Source organism: Xenopus tropicalis, chromosome 4 (assembly GCF_000004195.4).
Source record: "Xenopus tropicalis strain Nigerian chromosome 4, UCB_Xtro_10.0, whole genome shotgun sequence".
Taxonomy (NCBI): Eukaryota; Metazoa; Chordata; class Amphibia; order Anura; family Pipidae; genus Xenopus; species Xenopus tropicalis.
The window spans coordinates 144,849,965-144,877,370 of NC_030680.2; the positions used below are offsets into that span (position 1 = coordinate 144,849,965).

A 27,406-nucleotide genomic window follows, 5' to 3' on the forward strand; every position below is an offset into this window, starting at 1 on the left:
GGGGTTGGGGGGCAACATGTTGTTCACAAGCCACTGGTTGGGGATGCCTTACAGTGTGGATAAGTCTCCATAGCAAAAAATGTCACTGGGTCCAGGCCAGGTCGTTGGTTTAGCATACACAGGTCTCTAGTCTGAACCACGGACTGATCCGGAATTCTTTAGATACGACGAGGAAGCGCTTTATGTTTCCCTGAGGCATTCTCCTGTAAAACTTAGGCTCCAGATGTTATGTTCAGGCTCCTTATGTTCAAAAAACATAAATCATGATGATTCTTTTGGGACATTAGTGTAAGGGATTTATTCATCTTTGTGTCTTACGTTCCTTTAGGAAGCAATCTGGAGCCATAGTCATAAACTGCCTGCGGAGGGTAGCAGAGTTTTGTCTCTGCTACCCAAGTAGTCAGGGTGCCCTCCTGTGCCATTGCTCTTAGACTGTGATGCATTTACTACATTTGTTTATAGCTGGAGTCAATGCTTTGTTTCTCTGAATGTAAAATGTAATTTCTGTTTAGCAAATGCAGTAAGCGGTGGAATGTTCTAAGACTCAATTTTTCTTTTTGCTTTTTTTTTTTTAAAGGTGTATCTGCAGATGGGGGTCCTAAACGTCAGGAACATCTGTCTCGATTTTCCATGCCAGACCTGAGCAAGGATTCAGGGATGAATGTTTCCGAAAAACTGAGCAACATGGGAACGTTAAACTCGTCTTCTCAGTTCCGGAGTGTAGAGTCCGTCCGAAGCCTTCTGTCTGCGCAACAGTATCAAGATCTGGCTCCGAATCTTAGTGACTTGGCTAACTCAGGCAAATACAGGGATGTGCCACCCCATTCAAGGCTACATCATGGATTTACATTTGATGCAGGGATGTCCATGAATGAATTGACAGCCCAGAACAACCTAAAGTTGACTCCAATGAGTGAGAGGACAAGAAGGAGGACTCAAGCCCGTGATAATGACCAACACTATCGACATCATCGTCAGAGAAGGTCAAGGCGTTCCCGTTCTGATAATGCCCTCCACTTGGCCACTGAACAGTGTAATAAAATCAAGGAGAAGCCACTAGCAAGAACTAGGGAGGAATATGAGCGGTTAATGCAACAAAGGGGCGTTAGAGATTCCATGGATCAAGCCGTTCGAAGAGAAATGTACAACCGTTATCAAAGGACTGCGTCTGACCTTGCTCTACAAAACCATCTCTATGACAGATGGGGGCAGCACGTCAACGACTATGACTGGTGTTCCACCTGCTCCTCCTCATCAGAGTCTGACAATGAAGGATATTTCTTAGGAGAACCCATTCCCCAGCCTACTAGACTCAGATACGTTACTAGTGAGGACCTTATCCATCAGTACGGCCAATGCTCTGGAGGCATACCCAAGTCTTCCACTTTAGGTGGCCGAGGACAATTGCACAGCAGAAAGAGGCGAAAAAGCAAAAACTGCATCATCTCATAGGGGCGAACCGCGTTGCGGCGGCACAGAAATGCGCACGAACAACAAACAGACTTGCACTGCTCTCCATTATGAACTTTATTTTATACCAAATTATAAAAAAAAAGTGCAAAATCCCTTTATTTAAAACTTCATTCTGAGGTTTAATATTAGAGTCTAAATTAAGAAACCGAGTTGACTAATCTTCATGGTCGCCCAATCCCTCGGGTCCACACGTTTCACTTGGATGTAAGTGCCTGGTTTAACTCTCCGTGTAACCAACTTCAATGCAGGAGAACCAACTCATTGGCGTGTAATCACCTTATCGGGGCAAACTACAGCCAATCGGAGCTTACGCATTTCAAACGTGACAGAGCCAACTGCCATCAGAGCATTTACAAGATGATATCCGTTGAATCAATCCAAGAAATTTCACCAATCCGGCAAATTTTTGTTTATAACCGTGTTTTCGCCACTGACAAACCGATATAAAGTTCAGGAGGCCTGTAGAATAAATAAGCCCCATTATAGTCCATATTTCTTTTTCATTTTTCATCTTTTTCTTATGTTTTTTTTTTGCACATTTCACTTTGAAAGTGACTCTCACTTTGCTACTTACCTAGTTCAGTCCGCGAACCTCACTGCCAGGCTTCTGTACAGACCAACACGTTCCAGATTGAATGTACGCTGTATCCAAATGTATGCTGCTTGCCTGTATCATTCTATAATAGACCTCGACGCTTATTATCATTATTTTTTTCATTGGCCACTTATATTTTGAAGTATTTTATTTCCTAGACAAAAAAAAAACAACGCTAATGCTTTAAGTTATTTACGCTCTCATTGTAAATGGTATGTAAATGAAAGTTCTGATAAACTATTTTTGTATTTTGTAATATCAAAAATGAGTTTCTATGTTTTAGGATTATAGATATATATATATATATCAGATCTGCATGCCCGGCTTATGCGTTCTCTGGTTGGTTCGACTCGCAAACTCTTTTTTTTATTATTATAGGGGTTTTTTTTGTAAATTGTGTAATTTATACATTAAGGAGACGTGGAGAAGGTTGACTTGGCTTTGGCCAACTGGATCTCTTCACGCCGTTCCGAGAGAGTTTGGCTTGGCAGGTATGATTTATGAAGTCTAGCACCTTATAAATTGAAATATGTAGGTATATATATATACGCATAATACAAGGTGATTTCAGGCAACATAAACTGGCACAATTCCAGCCCGTTCTACAGAATCTACCAAAGGACACTCAGATTTCTATTCAGCATTGGAATAGAACACCGACGTCAAAATAGAGAATTAATTTCAGAATCCTGATTGAGCGGATGGAACACTAACTCGTGTACAATGCTTCAGTCTTCCCCGGCCAAAGGCAATTCTGGCTCTGTGTCTATCTGACAATTTATTTTCTCCCTCTCTTAGGGGTTTATATTAAGGAAACAGTTTCTTTCTGACCTAGTTTGTGGTTTTGGAAGCTAAACCTATAGCAGCTACAAGCCAGGGAGTTCATTCTTTTTCTATTATAAAGCATTGCCATCAAATCTAGTGAGGCTTTTCTGTTTAATTCTCCTATTGCCCTCACAAGATCTCCAACCCAATTACAGATGCACCAATAAGAATCCATGTTATATATTTATAATAATGAAGGTTGAACCAATTAAGTCCTTATGTCCTAATGTCTAGGTAGATTATTGTGCAGTTTTGGCTTACACTGCTCTTAAAGTGGTAGACATTCCAGTCATTTTTGCCTAGATGTCTGTAGGGCTCTCTCAAAGATGGACATTTTGACCATCTCTATACAGTATGGCATACATTTCATTAACAATTATGCCATGGACTTTGTTCTTGGATCACTGCCCATGCAGATGTATGTGTGGTCAACTGCACAATATTCAGACAATATATAAAAAATCAACCTCAGGGTTATTCATATTGACAGTTCAGATAAGGAGCATAGATAAATGTGCCCAAACAATCTTTCACTGCATTGGTTTCATTTGTACCGAGCATTTTAAAGGACAACTTAAGGCGGTCATACAGAGGCAGCTTTTTGGACCATGTATGAGGCCCTTCAACAAGTCTGCCTGACTGATATTTGCCCAAATATCAGCCAGATATTGATCAAGCAGCTTTAAAAATCCCATTGCGGTGAACTTAGACAGCATTGGTTCGCTAATGCAGTGTCCTGCATTTACTGTCAGTGTGATCAGATCCTGAGGGCCTCACCAAAACGAGTGGCCAGCTTTAGTCAAGGCAAGCATGATGGCAACTCCCAGGCTGACATATGTATAAAGCTGGCTATACAGGTTATTTGGCCACCCACTGTTTAGGACAAATACACTTTAATCCAGGATCAACAGTAGGGCCTACTGCTGAGGACCACGTCAACGCATCATTAGATGAGGACCATGTCAATGCGCTGATGTGGTCCTTGTCTGGCCACAATAGATATCTGGATGATTTTTGCCCAGATATCAGTCAGACAGGCCTATGGCTGGGCTTCATGAAGGTCTTCTGATTCGGTCTGGATAGACCAAATCAGCAGCCTTTATTGGCCTATACATGGCCAAAGCAGAGACATTATGTTGACCAATGATGAATGCTAAAGCAAAATAAATTACTTAGGATCATTATCCATTGATTTCAGTCCCGTGTCCGTTAAATTCCCACCTTATGCGTTATTGCTTAGTATTTAAAAGCAAGCATTCTATAATATATTCTTTTACTCCCCTGGGTGGGGGCAATACTTCATTGAAGTCTTTGGAAGATATCTCATCTTACCTTGGAAGAAGAAGCAGTTTACAGCTCTCACTTATATAAATATGCAAGTACCATTCTGCTCGCAGAGTAAACTATGCCCATACATTGTAATGATATTTATAGGAAAATAAAACTGCAGGTAAACAGAGTATATATTATAAATAGATTTATATTTTACCCATAAAGGAAAAGAAAGATAAAATAATTATAATTAGGGCATATTTTCTGATTAAAGAATAACCGAGTTCACGTTCCGTTACTTGGAGACCATTTCCAGCCTAGAAGGTTGTTGCCTGTTGAGGAGATTTGTACCAAAATGGCGGCCCATGTGCTGTAACCAAAACACCGTGTAGCGTTCCATTGAGTATTTGTACAGTAGTGTTAACGATTTTAAACTTCAAGTAGATGTAAAAGAACAAAGAAAACTAATGCAAGTGGTGCAGTTGTCATTTCCGCATCCAGTTGTGAATTGTCGTTGCCTCCGTGACTTGAGATATTGTAACTGCTTTCATTTACTGTATGAGCTGAAGGAACGGTTCAGTGCTGCTTTGTATCTGGAGTCTGTAACAAGAAGCAAAAGCTGCTGTGCTCTGTACGGTTTCACTGGGGGGCCCCCCCGCAATTGAAGGGGCCCCTCTTTGCCAGCAGACTGTGCGGGATCGTACTGACCTTTTGTCTTTCTATGCCTAGAACTGCATATCTTGTACTATCCGCAGATTGTTGGACATCAATTGCTGTTCAGATTTAAATATTAAAAACATATTCATTGTCCTTCATAACATGTGTAGTGTCTTTGTAAAGCCGACCCATCCAAATGTAAAATGAAAGGTTTATATGACATAGTACAAAAGAGCTCACAATCTGAGGTGCTGGAGGCATGGAGAGACTGGGTGAAACCAGTGGTCTTCAGACTATTTCAAGACCCTCTTTAAAGGAGAAGGAAGGGCTACCAAAGAGTTAATCTCAAGCTGCAGGCATACCTTCAGTTCTCTCAATAGTGCCCTTAAGTCTCCCCATATTTCTCCAGTTCAGATGATCAGAAGCCAAACAGGAAGAAAAAACGCTGAGCTGTGTAAAGAAAGTTCCCATAATGCCTCACTCCTGCACCGAGACCTGTGTACATACTCAGTTAGTTAGACTATGAGTCAGCTTCGTGCTGATTGGCTCAGATTACACATTTCTAAGGGGGGGGAGTTCTTAGCATTCTTGAGGGAGGGGGGAGCAGGAGAGAGGAGAGAGCTGTGTGTCTCTGGCAGAGGAAAACAGACACAACAAATCTTTTGACAGAGAAGTCAGTGCAGCGTTTCTGTGCTTATGGCTGTATTTACATAGACCTGTTACAGCTTACTTAATTTTAACCTTTCTTTCTCCTTTAAGGTCCTTCCTTCTAGCTGGGCTTCCAGGAGCATCAAATCCAGGCATCAAAAAAAGGAAGAGATGCATTATTCCTGGAAGCCCAACTAGAAGGAAGGACTAAGGACCTTAAAGAGGGTCTTGAAATGAGATTTGGGCCTTCAGGCTAAGCCTCCTAAGCCGTTTATCCAGGAAGCCTTCTGGTGGGGCTATCACTTCAGTTTGGAAACCACTCTCCTAGACAGCACAGTGTTGAAAAAGGCTCATTGCTTTATAAATAAATGTTAATGTAATGCAATGTAATGTAATTGCCACCACTTGAGCCAAGGTTCATGAGTCAGCATACACTAGGGTTTATATGACATAGTACACACAAGCTCATAATCTAAGGTGCCTGGGGCATGGAGAGACTGGGTGAATTGTTCTAGACCAGTGGTTTTCAGACTATTTCAAGACCCTCTTGAAGATTGAATATATCATTAGCTCCACCTTCATCCTGGGCTTCCAGGAGAATAAAATCTCGTTCTTATTGATCTTCAGGCTGAGCTTTCCAAGCAACTGCTCCAGGCCCACCTGGGGGTTATTCCCAAATTGGGAATCACTGTCTAAACAGCACAGTGTTGACAAAAGGGTCATTACCAGAAATCAAACCAAGGACCAGCATCTTCTGACTTAACCATTTGTCTCCCACTTCTGATCTCTAGCATGCAATGTTCTAAAGTTTTAGTCAAGAAAAGGCTGTCTGAACCAGATACGTGCTATTTTGAGTAGCATTATAACTTTTTACAAAGGGCAGTTTCCACTCTCTCAATTGCCCTCTGTGGCTTACGGAGCATAATCTTGGAGATGATACACAAGGAACTATAAGAGCCAGAAGAAGGTTGGCATCTCTATGGAAGACAGAAACTTATCTACTATCCCACCAGTGTATTCAAAAAGGGACATCCAACTTATGACCATATAAGAGCTAAACTGGTTGCCATTTCTGGGCTTAAATAGCACCATTAATACTAGCTAATGGGGTGTTATATTTTAATTTGTTGTAAGGGTGGCTAGAGTACTCAGTTTAGGAAAATGTGACAGTACCGGCATATGGGTAGCCTCATACTCCATACAGAATACAGGTATGGGACCCATTATCCAGAATGCTTGGGACCAAGGGTATTCCGGATAAGGGGTCTTTCCGTAATTCGGATCTCCACATCTTAATCTACTAAAAAATCAATAAAACATTAATGAAACCCAATAGGGCTGTTCTGCCCCCAATAAGGGGTAATTATATCTTAGTTGGGATCAAGTACAGGTACTGTTTTATTATTACAGAGAAAAGGGAATCATTTAACCATTAAATAAACCCAATAGGGCTGTTCTGCCCCAATAAGGGGTAATTATATCTTAGTTGGGATCAAGTACAGGTACTGTTTTATTATTACAGAGAAAAGGGAATCATTTAACCATTAAATAAACCCAATAGGGCTGTTCTGCCCCCAATAAGGGGTAATTATATCTTAGTTGGGATCAAGTACAGGTACTGTTTTATTATTACAGAGAAAAGGGAATCATTTAACCATGAAATAAACCCAATAGGACTGTTCTGCCCCCAATAAGGGGTAATTATATCTTAGTTGGGATCAAGTACAGGTACTGTTTTATTATTACAGAGAAAAGGGGATCATTTAACCATTAAATAAACCCAATAGGATTGTTCTGCCCCCAATAAGGGGTAATTATATCTTAGTTGGGATCAAGTACAGGTACTGTTTTATTATTACAGAGAAAAGGGAATCATTTAACCCTTAAATAAACCCAATAGGATTGTTCTGCCCCCAATAAGGGGTAATTATATCTTAGTTGGGATCAAGTACAGGTACTGTTTTATTATTATAGAGAAAAATTCTGAATTATTTGATTAGAATGGAGTCTATGGGAGATGGGCTTTCGGAGCTTTCTGGATAACGGGTTTCCAGATAAGGGATCCCATACCTGTATAGCTACAGCTGATACTTATGTAACCTACTGTATTTCTCAGATAATTGCCAGATCTCTTATCATAATACATGGCAGTAACAAATAAAATGCCAACAACAACGGCTAATTTGCACTTTTGTGGCTGATAGGTACATAATAGGGGCAAAATACTTGCAAAGCTGTAGTCCCTTTTTTTTCAAATAATTCCATGTAGAACATTTTCCTCTATTATAATACAACTACAAAATGAAATACTTGCTATTTACTTGTGGCCACCACTGTAAGAACCCGCTCATCTTGTCTGCTTTGGACTTGCCATTCACATTCATGAACTCAACCTCTATCCAGATGGTGCCCACCCCCGGGTGCCAATTCCTATTACACAGTTGAATGGATTCTCGACAGTTCTTAGACTCTATTAAGAAAAGGGAGCAGAGCTTTAGGGTGTGGGCAGATCATTGTACACCCCAGCTAATGAGGTGGGCCATTCTAACCTGCACAGATGTCGCCCATTTTACTGATGGTGAACACAAAATGCCAAGGGGACGGGCTGAACAACTGTTCTCTTCTTTATACTCTATTAATAGGTAGGTATCCATGTCCGTCTGTAATGTTATCCACTGCAGAATGTCCTTCCAGCATATCTATTCCAGTATCAGATAGCTTTTTACTTTTTATAGCCATAATCAATGTGATCCCCTTATCAGACAAGACAGAGAAGAGTTCTATTATTTGCTATTATTCAATTTCATTTCACCGATTGTAAGCTCTTTTGGGCAGGGCTCCCTTCACTTCTTGTATCGGTTATTGGTTGCTTTATATGTTACTCTGTATGTCCAATGTATGAAACCCACTTATTGTACAGCGCTGCGGGATATGTTGGCGCTTTATAAATAAATGTTAATAATAATAATAATAACCATATATCCTTTTATTTATAAAGCACCAACATATTGCCCAGATCTCTACAGAGGTTATAGAGTATTTCCATCAGTCCCTGACTCAATGGAGCTTACAATCTACAGTCCCGGTCACCCACACACGCACACTAGGGTCAGTTTTATCAGCAGTCAATTAACCTGCCTGTATTTGGGGTGTGGGAAAAAACAGAGTACCCATAGAAACCTACCAAAGCAGGCAGAGAACATACACACTACATTCATTCTAATATGTCTCTAAGGTCATCACTATCCCTAATGGGTGAAAACACCTTATGTTCACAGTTGTGGTCCCCTAATAGGGGACCACAATAGTTTTATCCAAAAAGTTAATGATGTAAACATTGTGAAGAGTAAGTTCATATAATTGTAATGCACAAAATATAGTAAATCTTGAGGGGAATGGTGACCAACTTTACAAGCAATAAGCACGTCATTAATAAAATAACTATACCTAAAATATGGCCATGGAAGGACTTCTGATCTCCAAAGATGTGGGATTCTGCCCCCAACCCATATAGAGGTTGGTATAGGAGGGGGCAAAGGATGCCCCCATAACAGTTCCACACCGCTGCAGATGGAAACCCCAGGAAAAAAGAAGTGGCAAGTTTATTATGTTTGTGCTTTGGTCGATAGAGGCTATACCAGATTAGATTATCATTTTTGGAGGAATACAAGAAATGCCCATCTAGAGAAATCCATAAATAAACATCCTCCCATGCTAAGTCAGCCAACTTCTATCAGTAGAATCCAATATATATCAGTCAAATGTAAATCCTAATGACTGGAGTTACAGATCCATCCATAAGGCTTCATTAGGAAACCCAATGCCCTATTGGGATAATAAGGTCCAATACTGAGATTCTGTTTATAAGTTTGGGCTCCCTTTATAATTGTGTATATGGTAGATCTTATTTTATTATCTTTATTTATGTTAAGCTAAGAAGGCAAAATTGTAAGACAGTGATAAGAAACATATGCAGATATGGGACCCCTTATCTGGAAACCCATTATCCAGAAAGTTCCTAATTATGGAAAAGCCATCTCTCATAGACTCCATTATAAGCAAATAATTCTAATTTTTAAAAATGATTTCCTTATTGGGGGCAGAACAGTCCTATTGGGTTTATTTAATGGTTAAATTATTCCCTTTTCTCTGTAATAATAAAAGAGTACCTGTACTTGATCCCAACTAAGATATAATTACCCCTTATTGGGGGCAGAACAGCCCTATTGGGTTTATTTAATGGTTAAATGATTCCCTTTTCTCTGTAATAATAAAACAGTACCTGTACTTGATCCCAACTAAGATATAATTACCCCTTATTGGGGGCAGAACAGCCCTATTGGGTTTATTTAATGGTTAAATGATTCCCTTTTCTCTGTAATAATAAAACAGTACCTGTACTTGATCCCAACTAAGATATAATTACCCCTTATTGGGGGCAGAACAGCCCTATTGGGTTATTTCATGGTTAAATGATTCCTTGTTCTCTGTAATAATAAAACAGTACCTGTACTTGATCCCAACTAAGATATAATTACCCCTTATTGGGGGCAGAACAGCCCTATTGGGTTTATTTAATGGTTAAATGATTCCCTTTTCTCTGTAATAATAAAAGAGTACCTGTACTTGATCCCAACTAAGATATAATTACCCCTTATTGGGGGCAGAACAGCCCTATTGGGTTTATTTAATGGTTAAATGATTCCCGTTTCTCTGTAATAATAAAAGAGTACCTGTACTTGATCCCAACTAAGATATAATTACCCCTTATTGGGGGCAGAACAGCCCTATTGGGTTTATTTAATGGTTAAATGATTCCCTTTTCTCTGTAATAATAAAACAGTACCTGTACTTGATCCCAACTAAGATATAATTACCCCTTATTGGGGGCAGAACAGCCCTATTGGGTTATTTCATGGTTAAATGATTCCTTGTTCTCTGTAATAATAAAACAGTACCTGTACTTGATCCCAACTAAGATATAATTAATCCTTATTGGGGGCAGAACAGCCCTATTGGGTTTATTTAATGGTTAAATGATTCCCTTTTCTCTGTAATAATAAAAGAGTACCTGTACTTGATCCCAACTAAGATATAATTACCCCTTATTGGGGGCAGAACAGCCCTATTGGGTTTATTTAATGGTTAAATGATTCCATTTTCTCTGTAATAATAAAACAGTACCTGTACTTGATCCCAACTAAGATATAATTACCCCTTATTGGGGCAGAACAGCCCTATTGGGTTTATTTAATGGTTAAATGATTCCATTTTCTCTGTAATAATAAAACAGTACCTGTACTTGATCCCAGCTAAGATATAAATAATCCTTAATGGATGCAAAACACTCCTATTGGGGTTAATTAATGTTTTATTAATTTTTTTAGTAGACTTAAGGTATGGAGATCCAAATTATGGAAAGACCCCTTATCCAGAATACCCTTGTCCCGAGCATTCTGGATAATGGGTCCTATACCTGTATATAATTAATAAGGGAGCTACTATGTTGTTCAGACACTGTAGCCTCTGTTAGACTTCTCTGTCTTTCTTGGCCAAAATCTGAAGACTGAAACGTTTGGATTTCCTTTTTCATTTTCCCGTTTCCTCTAGTATTTTAAAGAAAGAAACTCAATGGAAAAATATCATTAAAAATCCCCATTCAAAGAACTAGGAAGGATTCTAGCGAGTTGGAAGAAATGGCGGTTTCTTTGTTACAGATGCTGGAAACATGCAGATACCTTTAATAATAAATCACGGCCTTTTACAAGAATTCGGTACCAAAAATTCAAGATCCGCTTTGGGGAAAAAAAAGATTAATTGAGTATGAAGCTGGAGCGGCTTCTGAAGGAATGTTCTAGGCCTATTCATGAGTGGCTGCACCCTCAAAAATCAATGTCATGGGTCGGACACCCGGTGCATTGCGGCTTCCAGAGAGCTGAACGAGATCAAGTTCAAGATCCCTCGCAGGCAAATCACAATCAGATGGGCCAACATATTTCAGAATTAGACAGTTAAGGAAATAAATGTTTAAAAAAATAATGAAAACCACACTGATCTGGAAAATATTAGCCCTTAATATATTTATAGGCGCGGTGGAACATATTAATACGAAAATAGTTTTGTATCTGCTCCAAGGACATATGAGGGAATGTGTATCTCTAACAAACAGGCCTTGTTAGAACAGATAGTTTGGGTGGAAAACAGTTCTATGCTATTTAGAATGTAGATGAAAAGGGGTAGTTCACCTTTAAATTGACTTTTAGTATAGGTATGGGATCCCTTATCCAGAAAGTTCCGAATTACAGAATGGCTATCTCCCATAGACTCCATTATAAGCAAATAATTAAAAAATTTTAAAATGATTCCCTTTTCTCTGTAATAATAAAACAGTACCTGTACTTGATCCCAACTAAGATATAATTACCCCTTATTGGGGGCAGAACAGCCCTATTGGGTTTATTTAATGGTTAAATGATTCCCTTTTCTCTGTAATAATAAAACAGTACCTGTACTTGATCCCAACTAAGATATAATTACCCCTTATTGGGGGCAGAACAGCCCTATTGGGTTTATTTCATGGTTAAATGATTCCCTTTTCTCTGTAATAATAAAACAGTACCTGTACTTGATCCCAACTAAGATATAATTACCCCTTATTGGGGGCAGAACAGCCCTATTGGGTTTATTTAATGGTTAAATGATTCCCTTTTCTCTGTAATAATAAAACAGTACCTGTACTTGATCCCAACTAAGATATAATTACCCCTTATTGGGGCAGAACAGCCCTATTGGGTTTATTTAATGGTTAAATGATTCCCCTTTCTCTGTAATAATAAAACAGTACCTGTACTTGATCCCAACTAAGATATAATTACCCTTTATTGGGGCAGAACAGCCCTATTGGGTTTATTTCATTTTTAAATGATTCCCTTTTGGTTGGTTAAGTATTTATTCTGGGAGTATAGTTTCCCTTTAATGTAGTAGTTTCCCCAGTGAGGTTTGTCTTTTCCATACGTCTGGGTTCTGATGGGTGAATTTCTTCTTCTGTTATGCTGCAGTTTGGGGGGTCACATTTCTTAGTTTGGACATAAACTAATTCCTATTCAATATATAGTAGGATACAACATTGCTCACACATAGCTAACTCAATACTACCAGCCCTATATCATACGGAACTAGTTAGGGTTAGCAATATATCCCTCTCACAGACATTTCCATAAAACCACTTTTTGGTAACTGGGAGAATAATCCTAACCACACTAAACAGACCACAATATCCTATTAGCTTGCAGTTCAGAGAGAGCTGTAGGGCCTGGTTTTTAAAATTGGATATTTTTTATGAGACACCCAAATCCACTCTCTCTGCACTGTTATTGCGCTAGGCCCGGCAGAAAATGAGAAAACTGTAGGAACAAAACAGTCTAGAAAGCAAAACAAAAAATGGATAACATTTGAGATAAATACCCATTTTTTACAAGAAGACATCACCACCATGACCTGAAGGGAATGTTCTAGACTAGTTTTCTCTTTATTCTGGACTCACCAGGTGTTCAGGTTCCAGCATCAAACAACTGATGTTTCCTAAATTGAACTGTAGTCTTCCCTTTTATATGAATTAATTTAATGAAAACAGCTTTCTGCTCTGCCTTTGGAACACTCTCATCACGTGATAAGTTACATATATAGTAGATCTAATGAAGTAGTGAGTCAAAATGGCACTTTCTTCTAAATACTCCTGACTAAACTCCACAAAGCGTGTGGGCTGTGGGACTATAGAAGCAGATAGTTACATACATACATAAATAGGGGTTCAGTGAGCCCCAGCACCCCCAGATTAGAAATGCCTACCACCCTTACCTACACAGGACAACTCTGTTACCCTCTCTTGCCGTGGTTCCAGCACTTCATGAAAAAGTGACCAGAGCAATGCCCAGGCAACATCTGATACAGTTGCCCCAGCAATATATATATATAATGCCCATTGCTAGGCAGCTTTCTTTCATTATCTCAAACCGTGGGTGGGGCATGGTCTGGACTGATGGATTGTTAAGCAATTTCAGCTTTGGTTAGGTATTCTCTTGCTCCACAGCCTTATAATCTAGGACAGTGATCCCCAACCAGTGGCTCAGGGGCAACATGTTGCTCACCAATCCCTTGGATGTTGCTCTCAGTGCCCACAAACCAGGGAGTTATTTTTGAATTCCTGACTTGGGGGCAAGTTTTGGTTAAACAATAAAAACAAGATTTCCTACCAAATAAAGCCCCTGTAAGCTGATAGGGTGCATAGAGGCCCCTAATAGCCAATCACAGCCCTTATTTGGCTCCTCCATGAACGTTTATGGTGCTTGTGTTGCTCCCAAAGTCTTTTTACATTTGACTGTGGCTCACGAGTAAGAAAGGTTGGGGATCCCTGATCTAGGAGGTCCCCAAACTTTATTTTTTTTAACTTGAGTCACATTCAAATGTAGAAAGAGTTGGGGAGCAACACAAGCAATAAAAAAAAAGTTTCTTGAGATGCCAGATTGGCTATTTGGTAGCCTCAATATGGACTGACAGCCTACAGAAGGTTCTGGTTGTCAATATATCTGTTTTTTATGCAGCCAAAACTAGCCTCCAAGCCAAAAATTCAAAAATAGGTACCTGCTTTTGAGGCTACTCGGAGCCACATCCAATAGGTTGGTGAGAAACATGTTGGATCTAGAGGTACAGTAATTGAGAGGCTCTTCTCAACTGCACTAAAGATACCCATCCTTTCTCTAATGCTGCCCACTGTGGCCAAAGGTTTATTGTGTATCCCTTAGGAGCTCCAGCTAGGACTAGTAGGAGTTCAGTTTAGGAGTTCACACTTCTCTCTATCTTCATTCTGAGTTAATCACTCAGGATCACTCCAGGGGCCTCTGCATCCCAGTGGAATCTATTAGAAACTGATGCTATCTCTACGCTGCCCCCAGGGCACAGCCTTGTTTCCCTTGCATAATCCTGGGAATAGGGAATTTCCTTGAGAATTCCCTGCACTGTAATTGTATGTATTCATGTAGATTAATCCTATCCCCTCTCAGTCACCTTATTTTGCTAATGAAAACAAACTTAAACGGACGGTCGTTCTTCATCGATCAAGTCCCCGAGCCCCTTAATTAGTTTTGTTGCCCTTCTCTGAACTTTCTCAGGTTCAGTAACAATAACACAGTAGCGGTTATTGAGGATTAAATAGTTCAACACACGGTTCTTATAATTCTTGCTTCCTTTTTGGTTAATTCAGAGTTCAGTGCACAGACAACCCAACATTCTACATGGCGAATAATCCGATTTAGGGAGAGGTGAGATTATATTTTCATCTCTGGTATCTATGGAATGTTCTTAGAAGCATAGAAAATGTTTATTTGATTTTGTTTGTTCTCCTAGTTCCATATCCATCACCAAGAGATATTACCAACCTGATGTATTTGGGAAGGAAAAGTTTAGTGGTTCAACTGTGGGACTTGACCCAGGGAGAATAGACCAAAGGTGGGGCTTGATTTGATTGGTTAATATAGTTTAGTGGGTCAAATGTGGGACTTGACCCAAGGAGAATAAACCCAAGGTGGGGCTCGATTTGATTGGTTAATATAGTTTAGTTGTTTAACTGTGGGACTTGACCCAGGGAGAATAGACCCAAGGTGGGGCTAAATGTGATTGGTTAATATAGTTTAGTGGTTCAACTGTGGGACTTGACCCAAAGAGAATAAACCCAAGGTGGGGCTTGATTTGATTGGTTAATATAGTTTAGTTGTTTAACTGTGGGACTTGACCCAGGGAGAATAGACCCAAGGTGGGGCTAAATGTGATTGGTTAATATAGTTTAGTGGTTCAACTGTGGGACTTGACCCAAAGAGAATAAACCCAAGGTGGGGCTCAATTTGACTGGTTAATATAGTTTAGTGGTTCAACTGTGGGACTTGACCCAGGGAGAATAGCTCCTAGGTGGGGCTCAATTTTATTAGTTAATATAGTTTAGTGGTTCAACCGTGGGACGTGACCCAGGGAGAATAGACCCAAGGTTGGGCTTGATTTGATTGGGTAATATAGTTTATTGGTTCAACTGTGAGACTTGACCCAGGGAGACTAGACCAAGGTGGGGCTCAATTTGATTGGTTAATATAGTTTAGTGGTTCAACTGTGGGACTTGACCCAGGGAGAATAGACCCAAGGTGGGGCTCGATTTGATTGGTTAATATAGTTTAGTGGTTCAACTGTGGGACTTGACCCAGGGAGAATAGACCCAAGGTGGGGCTCGATTTGATTGGTTAATATAGTTTAGTGGTTCAACTGTGGGACTTGACCCAGGGAGAATAGACCTTAGGTGGGGCTCGATTTGATTGGTTAATATAGTTTAGTGGTTCAACTGTGGGACTTGACCCAGGGAGAATAGACCTTAGGTGGGGCTCGATTTGATTGGTTAATATAGTTTAGTGGTTCAACTGTGGGACTTGACCCAGGGAGAATAGACCCAAGGTGGGTCTCGATTTGATTGGTTAATATAGTTTAGTGGTTCAACTGTGGGACTTGACCCAAGGAGAATAGACCCAAGGTGGGGCTCAATTTGATTGGTTAATATAGTTTATTGGTTCAACTGTGAGACTTGACCCAGGGAGACTAGACCAAGGTGGGGCTCAATTTGATTGGTTAATATAGTTTAGTGGTTCAACTGTGGGACTTGACCCAGGGAGAATAGACCCAAGGTGGGGCTCGATTTGATTGGTTAATATAGTTTAGTGGTTCAACTGTGGGACTTGACCCAGGGAGAATAGACCCAAGGTGGGGCTCGATTTGATTGGTTAATATAGTTTAGTGGTTCAACTGTGGGACTTGACCCAGGGAGAATAGACCTTAGGTGGGGCTCGATTTGATTGGTTAATATAGTTTAGTGGTTCAACTGTGGGACTTGACCCAGGGAGAATAGACCTTAGGTGGGGCTCGATTTGATTGGTTAATATAGTTTAGTGGTTCAACTGTGGGACTTGACCCAGGGAGAATAGACCCAAGGTGGGTCTCGATTTGATTGGTTAATATAGTTTAGTGGTTCAACTGTGGGACTTGACCCAAGGAGAATAGACCCAAGGTGGGGCTCAATTTGATTGGTTAATATAGTTTAGTGGTTCAACTGTGGGACTTGACCCAGGGAGAATAGACCCAAGGTGGGGCTCAATTTGATTGGTTGATATAGTTTAGTGGTTCAACTGTGGAACTTGACCCAGGGAGAATAGACCAAGGTGGGGCTCGATTTGATTGCTATGACATCTACTGTGTGTTTTGTGACTCTGTACAAGTTAATAAAGGTCCCTGTTCCACGGGGGACAAAGGCAGATTGTAAGCTCTTGTCTGAGGCCTCCCCAGGACAACATCTCCATCAAGAGCCTTAAATTCTCCATCAACGAGCAACATCTCCTTGATACCTGAAGGTACATCATAAGCACATCTTCAGCCTTCCTGGGAAGGTGCTTACTCTTGGTGTCTAGAAGAGGAGATAGCTTAAAGGTTAAAGGGGAACTTCACATTTCAGTGAATGAGTTGCAGATGGAAGTAACCAAAGCACATTTGCTACTAGGCTTCATTTATTGTTGACATCTTTCCATGGGCGTAGATCTGGATGGGGGGCAGAAATGCAACGTCAGTGGAGCTTCAGTTCCATCCAAGACATACAGGTGGGGTTAAAGGACCCTTGTGCATGGGTGTGTTGGGGTGACTGTAAAGTGGAAGTTAGACTGTAAGCTCCTCTGGTTTAGAGACTGATGCAAATCATTCAATATACTCTATAATAGTTCTGGGTAAATATGAATGTAATAAGTAAATGATAAGGTGAAAAGTTCTATTCTATTGAGAGGGCAGTCAAACAAATGCCCTTTGCTAAGGCCTGCATGCTTAGCAACCATAATCTGTTCACTTCCAGGTTCAGGATACAACATGCAGGTCTCCCAACTTAATTTAAAGAAAAGTCCAGAATCACTTTATTTCTCTCATTAATTATTAAAAGCTGTCAGCAGGCTACAATGCACATCCCACAAATACTGACGCGTTTCGTGCACTTCATCACAGTATAAATGTAACATAGGTATACTTCAGTTTCCCAATTTATAGATTGCATTTTTATGTATTGTATTAATCATTCTCATTAATAGAAATTCAAACTACCCTCTCTCATTCATGTAACTCTATCACCCTATGCAGGGTTGGGCCCCGTCGGCCCAGACCTGATCCCTGTTGCTGCTTTCCCTGGGCGTCTATGTCCTCTCCTGATGCGTTTCACTTGTGCGCGCTCAGGGGAGGATGTCGGGTGGGAGGCGGGGGGCGGGACGGGGGCCCCTACGAGGGAGGCGGGGGATGCGGCTGGTGGGGGCACCTTGGGGGGGTGTGGGGCCCCTGTGGCAGCTCCGGTGGGCCCTGCACCCCCCAGTCCGACCCCAACCCTGACCTCTCTGTTCCCAATGCAAACATTCCCCATACCTCTCTCTTATTTTATTGTTATTCCCCTCTCCTTCTTCCCAGTTTCACATGTTCTATACCCTGGAATGAAATACTTTTCTCATCACCATCATGTTCCTGCTCTGCTACAGCTGAAGAGACACCCTCTCTCCCCATATATAAACCAACTACACGTTCCAAGATCCTGTCCTTCAGTTTACGAGATGATTTTCCCATGTACAGTCACAAGTACAAGTAGGAAATAAATCACATTCATTGTACGACTATTCACGTAAGTACAAAATTCATATTCCTTCCCTGTAACTTTTCTTCCCAAGGGAAAATTGTTCTCAGCCATTGAGTTTTAAAACCTCACTTTTATCTGATTCACTAAGAATTCTACTACTTCATTATCCATTTAACAAAGGGACTGAGTTTTTCCTGCAACTTACTTGCTTTCAAGGTTAAACCCCCCAAATGGCTGCCCCTTTATTGGCTCCACTGGGATCAGCTGACTGTAGCTGGGAGGGGTGGGAACTACATCATGGAGCTGGCCCCTGCTCCTGTATAAACTATAGCAAAAAAGGGAAAGTTGTGCTCAACCATTAAATTTTAAAACCATTAGGTGGGGGTGCAATGAGGCTGTGACCCCACAATACATATAGACAATATAAACCTACCAAATGGCTGCCCTTTGATTGGCTGCACTGGGATCAGCTGACTGTCGTTGGGGTTCTACCAGCTAATTAAACCATAGTATCTGTTATTTCCAGGACCTGCCCAAGTTTTGGTGACTTGACACTTGCAGAACCCCATCAAACCCGCCTTGGTCAGCAACAGAACAACCACCATTTCTGATGTAAATAAAATGTTGTTTCTACAACCATTCCTATTATTCATCACCCAAAAGCCATAACATTGCAATAAGACTTTCATTACAATAACAGTTAACAATTCCATTAATTACAGGGATGTTGTAACCAGCAAAAGTGTTTATTTTTGCTTAACAACAATGTACTTGGTTCTTCCAGTAACAGATTCAAGCTTAGTCTTATCCAAAACTGAGTTATACAGGGACCTCTGAGTATCACTCATGTATTATAAGGGATAATGTACCCCCTACTGTAAATGATAAGGATATTAGCAGTCACTGAGGGGTTCTGTGCCCATATAAAGGCACAAGGCTGCAGGCTGAGTTATACAGGGAACTCTGAGTATCACTCATGTATTATAAGGGATAATGTACCCCCTACTGTAAATGATAAGGATATTAGCAGTCACTGAGGGGTTCTGTGCCCATATAAAGGCACAAGGCTGCAGGCTGAGTTATACAGGGAACTCTGAGTATCACTCATGTATTATAAGGGATAATGTACCCCCTACTGTAAATGATAAGGATATTAGCAGTCACTGAGGGTTCTGTGCCCATATAAAGGCACAAGGCTGCAGGCTGAGTTATACAGGGAACTCTGAGTATCACTCATGTATTATAAGGGATACTGTACCCCCTACTGTAAATGATAAGGATATTAGCAGTCACTGAGGGGTTCTGTACCCATATAAAGGCACAAGGCTGCAGGCTGAGTTATACAGGGAACTCTGAGTATCACTCATGTATTATAAGGGATAATGTACCCCCTACTGTAAATGATAAGGATATTAGCAGTCACTGAGGGGTTCTGTGCCCATATAAAGGCACAAGGCTGCAGGCTGAGTTATACAGGGAACTCTGAGTATCACTCATGTATTATAAGGGATAATGTACCCCCTACTGTAAATGATAAGGATATTAGCAGTCACTGAGGGGTTCTGTGCCCATATAAAGGCACAAGGCTGCAGGCTGAGTTATACAGGGAACTCTGAGTATCACTCATGTATTATAAGGGATACTGTACCCCCTACTGTAAATGATAAGGATATTAGCAGTCACTGAGGGGTTCTGTACCCATATAAAGGCACAAGGCTGCAGGCTGAGTTATACAGGGAACTCTGAGTATCACTCATGTATTATAAGGGATAATGTACCCCCTACTGTAAATGATAAGGATATTAGCAGTCACTGAGGGGTTCTGTGCCCATATAAAGGCACAAGGCTGCAGAGGGAGCATTAATATTTTATAATAAACAAGTTTCATTATGTGACATAATTGATATTACTAAACAGTCAATCTCTGAGCCAGTCAGCTTAATCAGGAGTCGTGAGAAATACATCCCCTACTGCAACACCTCAGACATGGTTTTATATGTCTAAATAGTATTTTATGATGATTAGGTCCTTAAATATGAAAAACAAATTGCTATGAATTTACTAAACACGCACTGCCTTGCCTATAGCTGCGTGGGGAATGAGTAGACAGACAGACAGGAGTTGGTGCCGGATGCTGCAGGGGCTCAGTATAAACTGAAAGGCAGGAAACCCCTAATCAGGTGGAAGTAGGGAGGCAGATAGAATGTTACAGTGGGAAGAATACATTTGGCTCCTGGAAACATATGAAAGGGATTTGGGTGGTGGATTTGCATAAGCGAAGTTCCCCATAAAGCCGACAGTTACACTAACCACCTACACGGATTATTCAAGCGGAAAAGACCTAGAATTGTCTTATTGTTTGATTGGGTCCATAGAGCAGTTCTGTAAGTCAATTTCCTTCCTGGAGGAGACCCAGAAGGTGATGTTATTCCTGTAAAGGGGGTGGAATGGTTTCTATCCCCGCGGAGCTTTCATCTCTTACAGGAGGAAACACTGGGTTTCCCACACTTCAGCGCCAAACAAGTTCTCTTTTCCTCCATTTTTATGAATGAGTATAAATATAATTTTGAACATTCTTTTTTCCTTATAATTTGTCCTGACTGTTGAAAGAATGTAGCCAGGGTCCCCTCTCCTCCAGCTTAGACTCCAGTATTCATGATACCTTGCATGCTTAGTTACCGATGTGTTAATTGGAATATCCAATAGGATAGTTCTGCACCTTGGATTTATGCAGCTGGTCCCGCTGTTCATTCCGGCTGAAAATTTGCCTTGTGAGGAAAGGCGAGTCTTGTGGAGTTTTACCATTTAGGGTGCACTGAATCTGGATCCTCAGCCATAAAAATGTGGCCTGGCAAGACACTGATGGACAATAATGGATTATTTATCAATACTAACTCAAGGCAAAGACACACGGAGCTACTTAGTACTTGTCGCGGCTACTAAACTCCAGAAAATCCCCTGCCATAGACAATACTGGGAATTGCTTCTGCTAAAACACACGTAGAGATAATTATCAGTAAATGATCAGCATTGTCTGTTTGTGTAGCCGTGACAAGTAGCTGCTACTAGTAGCTTTGTGTGTCTTCACCCTTAAGGTCCCCATACACGGGCCGATTGTAGCTGCCGATATTGGTCCCTTATGCCAGTTCGGCAGCTAATCGGCCCATGTAGGGGCACTACCGACAGGCCTGCCCGACCAATATCTGGCCTGAAATCGGGCAGATCTCGATCGGCCAGGTTAGAAAATCTAGTCGGTTCGGGGGCTGCATCGGCTCATTGATGCGGTCCCCAGACCGACTTTTCCTATACCCGTCGTTATAATTCGATCGTTTGGCCCCAGGGCCAAACAATCGAATTAGCCTGGATTCTCCCTATATCGCACACCCGTAGGTGGGGGTATCGGGAGAAGATCCACTCGCTTGGCGATGTCGGCCCGTGTATGGGGACCTTTACACCCTTACACATTTTTGTTGCTTAGATTTTCAGAGCAGGGGAAAGTTGGGTAAATTCATCCATGGAGCGATAACAAGTTCTGCTATGCTGGGTTCTTATTTTTTGCAGTCTGTGTGCGTGACCCGGTTCCATCACTATGAAGGATTACATACAATTACAGGCGGTCTCCTGTGACAGTCGCTGAAGGGGAAGGACATTCATTATCTATCTCCCGCCCGTCTGTCTGTCCCCCGGCCAGCGGCCCGTCGGTGGGACCGGTGAGATGCACGTGATGCCTACATGGGTTTGGGAAATATTTATGAGCCCCTTTCAGCAAGTCATGTTCCTTTGGGCGGAATGTTTAATGACCTGGAACCGGTTAATTAAAAACACACAGATTTCCTCTGGATTAGTCAGGACTATCTGCACAAAGGAGCATAAGAGTCGTTTCTTATTCGCAAGTAGCAGCTGGGGTTGGGTAGGGTCTAGAGCAGTGGGGGGCAATGCAGCTGGAGCCAGACACCACCTAGGGCCTGCTCATTCCCCCCACAATCACCAGGTACATTGTATTAATAATTATATATAACAAATGAAATATGTAATAAAAGACTCTACGTTTGCCCAGGAGCAGTTACCCATAACAACCAGTAAGATGTTTGCTTTTAAACAGCTGACCAGAAAATTCTACCTGAGGATTGGTTGCTATGGGATACTGCTCCTGGGCAAACTGAGCACCTTTTATTGCATAACCCAATTTTTTTTTTATTACTATAGTCCTTTCATTCAATGGGACACATGTTGGTTTCCAATAATTGTCTAATAGCTGACTAAGCTCCAGGTTGGCAACCAGCGATGGTCTTTTAGGGCAAGGCGGCACCATAGATGCCACTCCAGAGATGTTTGGAATGGGACACAAGTTTGAACGAATTTCAGTTGTAGAGAGATCCTGCCCCCCCCATTAACGGGCAGATGAGTAGCAGGGTTCCTTTGGAGATAAGGAGGATGTTGGAAGGGCAATAACAATGGCAGAATGTATAACCAGTGTCAGAGACACCTTCATGGCAGCACCATCAGAGCAATGAGGAGGGAATGCCCAATCAGGACATGTTGTTATGGCAGGTTCCCTTTATCTAAAGGTGCAGGGGAAATACATTCGCAGATAAAGGCTGCTGACTTGGCCCCTCCAGACCAAATTTGCAGCAAATCAGCCAGTGTATGCATCTTCTGGGATTGGTTAGCCCAATTTGGACCTCCAAATAGGCTAAAGGTGGCCATACACTGTAAGATTTGGCGATTTTATTTGGCGAGGTCACCAAACAAGCGGATCTTCTCCCGATATGCCTACCTAGAGGTGGGCGATATTGGGCTAATACAGAATTACACCAGTGGGCATAGGCGCAGTCTAACAGAGGACCACATCAATAGCCCAGTGGTTCCCAACCCTTTTTGCACCAAGGACCAGTGTCAAGCACGAAAATTATGCCACGGACGGACGGGGGGGATTTGGTTGCGTGCGTTCATCTGTGCCTTTATATGTGTGGTGCGTTCAACTGCGTCTTTATACTTGCGGCACTTTCCTCCGAGCCATAGAGTTGCGCACCGTGATCGGCGCCTCTACACCCGGCGCGTTCATCCACGTCTTTATAGGCGCAACGCTTTTATATGCGTCTTTCTTCAGCCGACGCTTCATGTACGCCACATATTCACCGCGGCCGGGGACAGAGGCGGTCCACTAGGAGGCAGCCTGCAGCTCGGAACTGGTCCGCGATCCGGCGGTTGGGGACCCCTGAACTAGCCAATGTGGTCCCCGATCTGATGGAAAATCAAAACTGCCCAATTGAGATATGGGAAATTTTAGGCCAGATATCTGTAGGGTAGGCCCATATATCTTATAATTGGTGAGGCTGGAGGATCTAATGGCAGGGTTGATCTTAATATGGAATTGTCTTTTTTATCCATCCTATTGGAACGCTATGGGCCACTTTCCCTCTTCAAAGACATTGTTATGGTCTGTCCATGGGAGACAGACTTCTGGAATATAATTATGGGCCACAACAAAGAAGATGGTGGACAGCACTCAGCTATGTAATGTTATGTGAGTCTGGTTATTCCTGGGCTGCACGGGTCTTTGTGGCCCTATAAGAAATGTCCTACTGTTGTTTGTACCAGAAATACGTTTTCTACCATGAAATAGGTGAGACCTTGCACGACCCCACAGCAACTGCTCAGTTCTATAAAGGATCATTTATAATCTGGTGATTTATTGCTTCCACCAAAATAGAATAAACCTCTTCTATTGCTGCTTTATGTTATGGTTTTGGCAGCGGCCTTATAGAAGGGAGGAAAGGGGGGGTTGCTTATGTCATTCAAGGGGAAACCAGAGCCAGATTTGCTCAGGATGGATCCAAATATAACAGCGTCCGTGCAATAATTCATCTTTCATAAGGGGCTGGAAATGTCCAAGTCGGTTTCAGAACAGAAAACACAGAAAATGCATTGATTCGGCCGCACACAGGTCCCGCTTCATGGCCCTTACTGAATGCACCGCGCACTGCGATTTCCTAGGAAAGGAATATTGCAATTGCCAGTTAAAGGGGAGATATCACTTTTTTCTGAAAATAGCATGATTAAAACAAGGGGTCCATCATTTCTGGGAGACGTTCCTATATTACTGTTCTTCATTCAAGTCCCACATTTACAGTTCGGTTTGCCCAGCTGTTAGAAGAGCTGTCCTTTGGCTTTTTATGGAAAGGGTTTGCTGCCTGCAACAGGTGGAAAGTGGTACTGCAACTGCTTAGGGCACACTATAACTTATAACTGAGCATTAGGGCATTGGTCCATACATGAAAAAGCAGTACGATTGGCACAGGTTGGCTATTTGTTGACCAATAGATGTGCCTATCACTATGTTACATATATTCCAATCAAAGTTGGAAAAGGTACGACTCCTTACAATGGACTGTGTTGGACAACCAATCAGCTTGCACCATGTTAGTTTTGTAGCTTGGTCCTACATGCATTTGCTACATGGGTCTACCTATATTATAGATGCCTTTTATATTCTTCCTAATATCATGGGCCTTTTTCAAGTTGCGCCGTGCCCCACAATGTAGCAAATGGAAAGCAGGGCCTGCATTAGAGCACCCCCGCCCCACCCCACCCCCCAGGTGTACCTTGCACACTATTCTATGCTTTCAGTGAAGGGTGTCCATGTTTTTATCAGAATGAATTTGGGACCAATCAGACCCCATCCTGATGGCATTGCATTATGGATGCTTCTCGTCAATGAGTGTGCTGTCGTTTTTCAAACAAATGTTTTAATTAATTTGTTGAATTGCTTCCCCCCATCTTCAGGGAGCTTCCAACACTCTGCATTGTTGCTTCCAGACCTTTATCCATGGACCTTTCTCCAGCCCTTCAGCAGGCAAACTATTATCTATTAAAGCCAAATACTTTATACTTTGGCTCATTAGTCCAGAGAATCTGCTGCCATTTTTCTGCCCCCCAGTCCTTGTTTTTTTGTGCATAGCTAAGTCATTTGGCTTCGTTTCCACCTTGGACGAATGGCTTTTTGGTCCCAACTCTTCCATGAAGACCAATCTCTGGGCTGTTGATGGGAGTAACAGGGTTCTAGTGAATGCTGCAAGTTCTGAGCTTTGTGTAGCACTGGAGATCTAATTCCAAAGGGAAATAAGAGTCTATCTGTTCCATTTGCTCAGGCTTGGCCAGTCTGTTGGTGCTTCTGCAGAAGAACATCTGGAAACCTCTGTCTGCCATGAAATTCCTGCTCAGGTAAGACCTCCTTGATACAGAATAAGCACCTAGGGCCCTGATCCTATGCTCCCCTATGCAAGCAGTAACACACATTTCTATGGGAATTATCTGTCCTTATGCAGTCACACACACAGACTCAAGGCCTGGATTAAAGGGAATATTTTCAGCTCCATGGTTCCCAGCAGGTTATTGCTTATCCAGAGGAGCGGATATTTTTAACATCTCAGCGGCCTCCTGCCAACACTTGAGCCCCTGTCACTCTGACTAATTGATTAACCCTGTTAACGAACAAACCTGCAGGCCAATGACTGGCAGGTCCCACAGTGGCTCAGTGTGGATATAACTATTGGGCCAGTAATGATGGGAAAGGGGGGTTCAAGTATAAACAGGGACTGCAAGAAACTGCCGTAGAGCAACAGTCGGAGCCAGACTTTGGACAGCACTGCAAGGGTTAAAACAAACCATTTTAGATAGAGAAAACAAGTAATTCACACAGTGTAGTAGCATCACGTTGCCTATTATTATTCAGTATTAAAGGTGACGCTGTGTTATACTAAGCTATCGGATACCTTCTCTCTCTAAGGGATTGTATTAATCCTTTATTGAAAGCCTTGGCCTATCATATAACACTTTTCAAAGCGGGAGGCATCTTAATGTAACAAACGGAGTGAAGGTGAGAAACAGAAGATAAAGTTAACAAGAATGTGTTAATCTTATTGAACTCTATAAACATAAGCCCTGCTGGATTCAATTAATATGAAGTAATAGTTATTACATGCCCAGGTACATCTCTATGTGTGGAAGAAGTTCCCATGCAGTCCTGTAGTTCCTATTGGTTTAAATTCTTTGATAGGGGTCTCAACTGCCACAAAGAATGAGATCTTATTTCCCCTAAAATAAAAAAAAGCTCTATCTTCAAGTAGTTCATTGGCTGAAGACAGATTGTGGTCAAGAATTGCTGGGTGCTTGATGGAGGCAAACTGGGGACCCCTACTTTAACACTGAAACATTCAAACGTGGGCCAAACCACTGCCAGCAGATCATTCACTTGCCACATACAATGTTTTAGACTAGTAAGCATCAGATAATGTAATAAAAGCAACCTATTTCCATACAAGTGCCATCAGGGCTGCCATCAGAAACTCTGGGGCCCCGCACAGGTTATTTATATGGGGCCCCCCCCATGAACACAAGTACGCAGTACCCAAATTTTGGTCACGCCCCTTGTGTTACTCTATAATAAGCAGTTAATACAAAGAATTCCATTGAATAATGTGCTAATAAGTCATTCAGTTTATTGGGAGTCAGTGGAGTTTGCCCTAAGTTTAACCCCTTCCCACCTACCTGCCCCTGCTCTGCGCTGTCATTGCTTGATATGAAAGTTACATACATTTTCACATTAGTTATGTAAACTGCGCAAGTTTAGGGGCCCCAATGATCTTGCTGTGGGGCCTGCACAACTGTACCCCCTCTCCCCCCCTGATGGCAGCCCTGAGTGCCATGATTGGATTTTTCCATATAACTGTTCCGCTGAGGTGCTACATGAAAGAATAGCTACTGTCCTCCTTTTGATGCTCAGGCCACCTCAGGAAATACTCCCTAATGGCCGTTACGTTTAGGAGACATAATTAGATCTCCTCGTTACCTATACCCAAAGCTCATTTGACATTGCTGAATACTAATTAGAAAAACTTCACATCAAGTCACGTTGCAAAGATAAGTTCCCCTATGACAAAGGTTTCTAAATAAGAACCAGAATTCCCAAATGTCTTTTTCTTATTGAATCCTGTTTCTGTTTCGGGGGCCCGGAACTCTCTAGAATCAGGAAGGTCTCGGAGAATCTCTCGTTTGACATTCCTCCCTTTCAGCTGTACAAACAAGAAGCAGGAATGCGCATCCATAAAGTGCTCTGAGTCAGTAGTCACATTCAATAGCCGGCAATTTCAGCTCTGATTATCTCCCACTGGAGACTCCGTTTTAAGGCGCAATCAAGTATTCCGTCTCTTCAATCATGCATTGCTTTATTTTGTGCCATCCTCGGGTGC

The 27,406-nt window shown here is 41.8% G+C and overlaps 1 protein-coding gene across 3 annotated transcripts in view; it reads left to right on the top strand.

Moving 5' to 3' along the window:
- prickle2 (prickle planar cell polarity protein 2) overlaps positions 1-4,980 on the top strand; it is a 231,664-nt gene extending 226,684 nt beyond the window's left edge. For all 3 annotated transcript variants that reach the window (XM_031901242.1, XM_012961769.2, XM_012961768.3), the window contains one exon: positions 578-4,980. In XM_031901242.1, the coding sequence (XP_031757102.1) occupies positions 578-1,452 (875 nt within the window). In that variant the 3' untranslated portion in view covers positions 1,453-4,980. The remainder of the gene's footprint in view (positions 1-577) is intronic.
- Positions 4,981-27,406: the final 22,426 nt, after the last annotated feature.